The 8963-nt window shown below is 43.0% G+C and overlaps 1 protein-coding gene across 1 annotated transcript; it reads right to left on the reverse strand.

Moving 5' to 3' along the window:
* Positions 1-487: 487 nt before the first annotated feature.
* On the reverse strand, positions 488-3072 carry ALG2 (ALG2 alpha-1,3/1,6-mannosyltransferase). Its single transcript, XM_054382029.1, has 2 exons — positions 2740-3072; positions 488-1390 (listed from the first exon to the last, which is right to left on the reverse strand). Exons 1-2 carry the CDS (start codon positions 3070-3072, stop codon positions 488-490), a joined length of 1236 nt encoding a protein of 411 aa, XP_054238004.1.
* Positions 3073-8963: the final 5891 nt, after the last annotated feature.

Genomic DNA, 8963 nt, shown 5'->3' on the forward strand with positions numbered 1-8963 from the left:
AGTGCTGTTTCTTCAAAAAAGGCAGTTGTTTGGACGGTGCAATTCTCTCCATACTTCAGCTGATAGCTCTTTTACTTAAAAATTACTGATGAACATTTAAAATACATAAAAACAAAGCTGTGCTTGTCTTATCTGTACAAATCCACACTTCATAAACAGAATCAGCCATACCATAGAGCATTAAAGTGGAACACATGACAATTTCCTGGTAAGCTACCGCCATTTAACTATGCATTTTTCCAAGGCACAACAGGCAAAAAAAAGAGCTCCTACAGTGATGGACTGGCCTACCACACGAACATTTTACCCTTCTAATGAGACAGCAGGAGGTTTTGCTCACTCTTTATATCAAGTGACATAAGGCAGCACAAATAGTGCAAGGAGGAAATTCAGATGACCTAGGTTCCTCATCACAGTCACAATAAATACTGGACTCCAGTACAAATGAGAGATACAGAGATGTGAAATATAGTATGGGAATATAACTTTATTGTGTTAATCTGCATATGTATTGGTACAGCTGTTCTGTGAAGGCTTCTGAGGAAAATTTTTCCATAACTCTGGCTCTCCCAGATGCTCCCATTGTGTCCTTTAAGAGAGGATCTCTCACAATTTTTTCCATGGCCTCTGAGAATTGTGTTGGCACAGGATCACACAAAAAACCTGTAACATTATGCAAGATTGATTCTAAAGGACCACCTGAATTAACTGCTATAACTGGACACCTCATATACATTGCCTCCAGAGGAACAATACCAAAATGTTCATTGCTTGGTGTATAAAGCACACATACAGAATTATTAAAAAGAGAGACTTTCTGTTCATCTGAGAATGATCTCAGAAAAGTGACGTGGTCATCAACACCAAGCTTGGCTGCAAGTCTTCTCAGCTCTTCATAGTGCTCCACATTCTCCAGAACTCGTTTATCATAACCACCTGCCATAACTAGGTGAACTTCACTCCACTCATGTGAATCAAGTCTTCCTCGAAGCTCATGCAAAGCTTCAAGAGCCAACGCCAGATTCTTTTTTCTCTCATACCGATTAATGGAAAGGAACAAGAACTTTTTCTTTTTCGGTATCAGGTCAGCTACATCTTCAGGAACTATCGTTTCAAAGCTACTGATGTTGAGTGATGGGTAGAGGACATCTGGGTTTATGTGAGATAAGGACTTAAACGTGTCCTTGAACACACTGGCGGTGAACTTGCTGTTCACAACAATACAGTCTGCCATGCCAGTCGTGTACTCTTCCAGCCAGTCAAGGGGTAGTCTGTAGATGCGTTTCAGGAGAGATTCTCTCTTGGTCAGAAGCTGATCAGGGAAGTGACAGTAAAACAAAACTTTCTTACGAGTCCTGGCCAGTCTAAGTACAGGAATGCAAGCGGACACCTAGTGTAACCAGGAGAGGCAAGAAAAAAGGAGATAATAGTTATTTGCGTTGGAGCCACCGGCATATACATGTGACTACAAAGCCATACCCTGAGACCCAGTCCTTTGCAAGCCAAGTGTCTTCTCCCTCTCTGCTCCACAAGTGCATCAACTTGCACTCCCCAGTACAGGACCTCTTGCTGTGGCTCTAAGTTTCCACCCTCATCTCAGCCTGTGAGGCCATCAAGACCTGCTCCCCACTCTCCATAGAATCACAGAATGGTTTGAGTTGGACATTCAAAGGTCATCTAGTCCAACTCCCCTTCAGTGAGCACGGACATCTTCAACTAGATCAGGTTGCTTGGAGCCCTGCCCAACTTGACCTTGAATGTTTCCTGGGATGGGCCTTCTGTCACTTCTCTCATCATTCTCATGGTAAAAAACCTTTTTCCTTCTGTCTAGTTTAAATGTCCCATCTTTTACTTTAAAACTTCCCCATGCAACTCCTCCTGTTATTCCAAAAGCTGGGCTGTTTACCCAGTGTGCAACAGTCAATACTGACACAGAGTGAAGGTATTTTACTTATTCCAGATCTGCACAGAAAAGGGTGCTGGGTAGTAGTTCCATAAAAATTAACCCACCATTAGTTCAAACATACCAAATAACAAATAAATTATGTATCATTTGTTATATATTACTTCACATAAATCTTTGCATGTACGCTCTGTCAAGAACTATTACATTATACTAAGATGGTCCTACCTTTGAATATACATTTTCCTTCTACAAGTGCATTTTTTAATATTAAAATCACCACAGGTTATGTAGGGAACATCTTGATGGTTTGATCACTGTCCAAGTCTGTCTCTGTTTTGTGTCCAGAAGCCATATTGAGGCATTATCAGAGAATGACTTTACTTGGATCAGGCCTTTAAAATCATTAAGTCCAATCATCTCCTAACTGCTAACTCTGATGCTAAACTATGGCCCTTAACATCACATCTATGTTATTTACAACAATTCCAGGGCTGAATATTCAACCACCTCATCTTAAAAGTTGACAGAATCTTATTATCTTTAATTAATTACTGCTCTTAATTACTGTGTTTTGTTTCTGGTTATTTTAACCTTCGAGGTCATGCAGTACTTCAGTCTCAAAGGTCTTCTATTCATGTTATGCTGGCTTCAGACTAGTTCATTACAAGCCTTTTCATCCTGAAGTTTTTAGCTCAATTCTTCCTACACTCCTGCCAAGTCCCACCACCAGATGATAGCTGGGAGGGGAGCCCGAGGCAGTGCCTTCCTCTTCCTTCATCTGTCCTGGAGCCCGAATGTATCTCTGCCTCCCCTTGCCCAGACCAGCCCCGCACCTGGTCACAGACGAAGGCATCGACCTGCTGGCCGCTGAGCAGCAGGACGTACAGTGCCACGAAGACCATGCGCAGGGCGGCGCACAGGGCGTGCCCGCGGCCCCACAGGCTACGCGGCAGCCACCCGCCGGCTTGCTGCACCGACAGCCCTCGCGTCTCCGCGAAGCACCGCGCCGTGTCGTAGTGCGCTGTCCAGATCTGCACCCGGCAGCCCCGCGCCTGCAGCGCCAGCGCCGCGTCCACCACCAGCCGCTCCGCCCCGCCTAGCCCCAGGTCCGGGTGAAGGAACAGCACAGACGGGCCCTCTCCCGCCACCTCCTTCTCCGCCTCCATGGCTGCTGCTGGGCGACCGAGCGCCCGCCACGGACCGTGCAGCAGTGTGCATACACAGCCCAACGCCCACGGCAGGACACGTCAGCCTTCCCCCCGGGCCTTCCCTTTCACCCTCCCACCGGGTGCCCAGGCGCTGCCTGATGCCTCCTCTCTCGTGTGCCCTGCTTTCCTAGCCCGGCCTGGCAGCTGGCGAGGGAGCGGGCGCGACTGTGGCATCAGACGGAGTGGGCTGTCTCGAGAAGCTGCGCTGAGGGACAGGAGGAGGGAAAGGAGACCGATGCTGCTCAGGCACCATCTCAGCCAGCCGCAACCCCGGGAGGCGCGGTGCGGAGGCGGGGCATTCTGAGAGCTGGGACGTGGACGGAGCGGCCGTGTGGGACCGTACCTGAGGCTGTAGCGATTCCTGAGTTAGTGCTGCCGTCATGGTGAGGTTCTGTCTGGGGCTGGGGGTCGCTGAGGTGGCCTCTCTTCTTTGGCTGAGTCCGCCGCCTCTCACCCCTTCTCGATTCTCTCTTCTTTCCCCAGCCCGGGCCCAACCCCAGTGCCACCAGTGTCGGCTCCTCCGGCCGCTCCCCCAGCAAGGCCGTGGCTCCCCGCGCGGCGGGATCCACTGTCCGACAGCGGTAGGTGCCCGCGGGGGCTTCGTAGTCGGGGCAGCCCTTTCCTTCCTGTCCTTTTTGCTTTCGTGTAGAAATAATGATGGCTAGGGCAGTGATCGGCCCCCTGTTCTAGGTACCGGTGAGGCCACGTCTCAAAATACTGAGTTTACACGTTCACAGATTGCATGTTTTGGGCATTGAGGTGCTGGAGTGTATCCAGAGAGGAGCGGGTGAAAGGCCTGGAGAATAAATCTTAGGAGGAGAAGTTGAGGGGACTGGGGTTGTTTAACTTTCAGAAAAGGGAGCTCTACAACTAGTGGAAGGGATGTAGTAGTAGTGGGATGGGGGGTCAGTCTCTTCTCCCAGGTAACAAGCAAAGGATGAGGAAATGGTCTCATAACTGCACCAGTAAACCAGGAGGTTTAGGTTGGATATTAGGGAGATAAAGTAATTGAGAGAGTTGTCAAGCATTGGAACAAGCTGCTCAGGGAAACAGTAAAGTCACCATCCCTGGAGATATTTAAAAGACTTGTAGGTGTAGAATTTAGTACATGGGTTAGTGGTGGACAAGGCTGTGTTGGCTTAATGGTTGGACTTGATCTTAAAGGTCTCTTCCAACCAAAACAATTACATGATTCTACAATTCTGCTTGGTGTCTGGGCAGCTCCAGCATGAGGGTGCGGAGGGACAGTGCAAACGGTTTGAGCTGTGTGCCTCTGTGTAGGCAGGGCTCCTCTGTGTCTAACTCCTAGTTCCTCTGTGTACCTGGCTGTAGCCCTAGGTGGTAGTGTGCCAGCCATTGTCAGGCTGATGCAAGTGTCTTGCTTTAGTAAAGTCACTTGGGGTGCTTAGTGTTAGAAGTTGACCAACTGATAATGTATCTCGGTCTTTATTTCAATCTGTTATTCCCTAAAGGAAGAATGCCAGCTGTGGGACAAGAAGTGCAGGCCGTGCCACTTCCACAGGTACTGGTGGGATGTGGCGATTCTACACTGAGGACTCTCCAGGGCTAAAAGTGTAAGTTGCATGTATGGGTAGTGGCCAGCATGGGGTCTGTATGTTTCACTTGCTTACATAATCTTTCAGTCTTTGAGTGAGAGATCAATGTTCTGCTATGCATTAGAAAACTTGATGAATTGATGGCTGCTTAGATATATTTGGGGTGAGAAATTTTTAAGAATCTGTAAACCTAGAGAGGTAGTTTTTAAAGTTACAGTGGCTTACAAAAGGTTCTACAAGTTCTATTTTGTAGTTGCCTAGACTTACCTTAAGTGGTCTTTGAAGTCTGAAATCAATGCCTTTGAAGTGTGCTGAGATTACTTGTCACAGCAACTTTAGGCATCTGTGCATGTTTTTATTCTCTTTTAATTAAATAATTGCTTTTTTTCTTTAATCAATGGATATGTTGTGATCCTGTGCCTTCCCCTTGAAAACATAATATAGCTGGTATGCCACATGCTTGCAGAATTAAAACGATGAAGATAAATTATTTAAGCTAAGTTTGCAAAGCAAATAGCATCTCTATACCATTTTTATATCTTTGTTTTGACAAGGTGAATGTTCCAAGGTTATAGTCAAATAGCTGGTGGTAGTGTCCCATAAGCTGTAAAATGAGCCTAAGATTTTACTTTTTGACCTGATAGAATCATCCAGATCAGTTTCTGAAACAGGCTTTGCAGCCTAATATTTGGGTAACAAAGGTGGAAGGCATATTTCAGCTGATGGGTGTGCACTAAGTCATACCCTGAGTGGGAGTTTGTGCTTCTTGTAGTGTTCTGCTTTGTAGCCTCTTGTTGTTAGTGGGTTGAAGAGGTTCAAAACACTTGGGGTGTCTCTATTGCTTTTCTTTTTTTTTTTCTATAATCCATCCCTAGCAAGGGATACCTTCCACTAAAGGTAGTCACTCTGTATGTGGACTTCTAAAATTTGGTGCATTTTGTCATTGGTTTATTTGCTAACTGCTTTATGTCTGCATTCAGGGTTCTCCATACCCAAAGAAGTCTGATAGCTAATAATTGAATTTTAAAGTTTAATGTAAGGTTACAGTTATGAACATTTGAAGTACATGGACCGTGATCTCATAGAAAAATGTTAGTAACAGTTTCAATCTGTTTTCAGTTTCTTTTTTATGTTGTGTTCAAGTAATGTTTACCTGAATATAAACAGTAAGCTGGAGGATAATCTTTGCTGAATAATGGAGTTCATGGTGTTTATCCCAAAAAGCAGGTTGAAAGCCAGAAATGAGATAGTATGAAGCGAGTGGTATGAAGCAGTGTTGAGTGTCTGTAATTGTGTAATAATGGGTGTAATTGTGTCTCAGAACAGTGTGAAACAAGTGATTTAGTCTCTCAGCTGGCACCCTAAGATTAAACTGGTTTTGAAAAACATCATTCTGCAACTTCTAAACAATGTATAAAAGTGAAAAGGGGGAAAAAGTTAAGAAAATTGTTAATTTATACATTCTTAGGTAATGATTTAATAACAGAGTTAACTTGAACGTTGTGTATTTCCTCAAGAAAATAGAGTCCCCATCTCTTACTGATGCTGCCATTATTTTCAAATTAAATAAAACATCTGGAAAACCAAACCATAACAAATCCCCCAAACAAACAGCTAATGTGAATTTTCTGCCAAAATTTTAGGAGCCGCTAGAGGACTCTGTTGTTTTTTGTATCTGACTATGTCTCTGCTTGGATGGTTATCTGAGTACTAAATGCAGATGATAATTTTCCAGAGATTGTTTTCACAATGATGGGTGATAATGAACCATTAACAACTTCTTAAATGACTCAGGGAGGGGGAGAGTGTTATTATATGATGCCTTATAGTTGCATAAAATTTAGGGTCTGCAAAACGCTGTCTTTTAAAACAGAGGGTTGGCAGCAATTCTTCATAGAGATGGCTCTCTCATTTCTGTGTACTTTAAGGTATTTCTGTGGGAATGGAATAAGAACTTTCTTGTACAATTTCATATGGGCCAGTGAGTTAACTTGGCTGATAATGATGGCCTTTGGACAAAGCAGACTTTTTTTTATGTTAATGAGTTATTTTTTTTCTTTATCTTTAGTGGGCCTGTTCCAGTTTTGGTCATGAGTCTTCTTTTTATTGCTTCTGTGTTTATGCTGCACATCTGGGGTAAATATACTCGTTCATAGACTCATCAGAAAATTCTAAAGCATACATCTTGGACCAAATATATGGTGGATCGTGTTTGTACTTGGACAGAGGTTGAGGAAGCTTCCTATCACCTGTTGAAGTCCTGTCAACGTTGGCTCTAATACCGAAAGAATTTCTCAATTTGCTGAGAAATTTGGGCAGGTTTAAAGTCAATCATGGGTCATCTTAAGTTTGTATCTGTACAATTAGGGTATTGCAATAAAAATTGTATATGGAATCAGAAGCAGTCTTAACTGTATTTTTTTCCCCTTCTATTTCAATTTATCACAATTAAACCACTATACTTGTTTTCATATATATCCATACTTCTGAGTAAATGGCATTTGATAGTTCATGCCAGACTCTTCTATACTGCACATTGATATATAATTTTATGCTAGAAGATTTGTAGTTTTTTGTGTGAGTGACAGAGGAAATCAGATACGTAAATGTGCATAAGTAGCAAATGTTAGTTGAAATAAAACAGGTATACTAGCTGTGATGGAAACAGCCAAATAAATGATGTATCAAAGGGAAAAGGATTCACAAATGACTTAAGTGAAAACGAACAGGAGGCTTAGCCTGCCACTTGAAAAAGAGACAAGGATCTCTTACTTAAATGCTTTGCCTAGCAAAGATGTCTTCAAGAAAGCGAAATCTGCAGTCAGTGATTTTATATTAAGGTGAGAAAGATAATGCTAAGAAAAGACCAAATTGAAGTCAGTTGTTCTACTGACTGTGTGGACAGACCATGATGCTGACTTTATTTGTGGTGCTTCCAAAAGGAAGGCAATGATGTACTCACAGTAAAAGGAACAATGGATAAAAATACCATCTAAGTAGGTGGCCTCTTTACTTTGATGATACAGTTTTCTAACACAGCAGGAAACAACTTTGTTCTAAATGCTTCTGGTCCCTAGAAGCTGTTTTGCCACATCAACTAACTGCACTTACAGCCTTCAGTACTTTTGCTTGTCTGATTGTCTAAAGACCAATTTCATCTACAAACTGAGAAAAAGAAAAGGGATGTGGGGTAAGGCTCACTGCTGTACAACCTGCATTTAATTCAACTAAATATGAAAACATTGACTATTTTGACTGTCCTTGATTAAATATTTTGTTTTCTAGAATGACCTGTATCATAGATTTTTGCATACACTGACAAAGAATTTTTTACTGTTTTGCTGGTGAGGTAATATGAACAGAACCTAAACCCATGTTGCCTCAAATTGATGAGATTGGCTGATAAATAATGTTACTCCTTTCTTACATAAAAGTACTGTGCAGTTAGAGTACAGTATATGCTGTAATCCTTGGAGGACAGCATATGTGTTCCTCACCTCAGCAACCCATCTGTGAGGGGAAAAAACATAACAGCATGCTACAAACTGCTGAGAAGTTTTCAAAGGATGAAACTGTTGTAATTGGGGGTGAATCTGAACCTAATGCAGTTTTAGGGCTTGGTAGACCTTGCTTTCTAGTTTGTTCCATTGTTTGTATGCTCCTTGCTGAAAAGTTTAGTTTTGTTTTGTTTTAATCTCCTTTTATGACATTTGGGTATTATTTAGAACAAAACAGACAAGCAAACAACAATGTTATGGAAGGTTGAAAACCTGTGCCTGGAAGAACTCACAGTGGTAGATTGTAGAATTAGAGCCCTTCTCTCCTCTGTTCCAGGTGGAATTAAATAATACTCATCTCCCTGCTGTCTGTGTGCAGAGTCACCTGAGATAGAATTGCCTTCACTGAGTGAGAGTTTGTGGAGTGAGATTATCACAGAATCACAGAATATTAGGGCTTGGAAGGGACCATGAAAGATCATCAAGTCCAAACCCCTTGCCAGGGCAGGATCACCTAGAGTAGGTCACACAGGAATGCGTCCAGGCAGGTTTTGAATGTCTCCAGAGAAGGAGACTCCACAACCTCTCTGGGCAGCCTGTTCAGTGCTCTGTCACTCTCACAATGAAAAAGTTTTTCCTTATGTTCAGGTGGCACTTCCTATGCTCCAGCTTGCACCTGTTGTCCCTTTTCCTATCATTGGACATCACTGAGAAGAACCTTACCTCCCTGTTTTGAGCAAAGAACCTCTGAACTTCCTGTGGGAAGAATAATTTTTTTTTTTTCTGCTAGTTCTGA

This window comes from Indicator indicator, chromosome 6 (assembly GCF_027791375.1).
Source record: "Indicator indicator isolate 239-I01 chromosome 6, UM_Iind_1.1, whole genome shotgun sequence".
NCBI lineage: Eukaryota > Metazoa > Chordata > Aves > Piciformes > Indicatoridae > Indicator > Indicator indicator.

Coding starts and splice junctions, on each gene's coding strand:
- ALG2 (XM_054382029.1), bottom strand. CDS start 3,072: ATGGAGGCGGAGAAGGAGGTGGCGGGAGAGGGCCCGTCTGTGCTGTTC. Junction 1,391..2,739: donor ATGCCTTCGTCTGTGACCAG/GTGCGGGGCTGG, acceptor TGGTTACACTAG/GTGTCCGCTTGCATTCCTGT.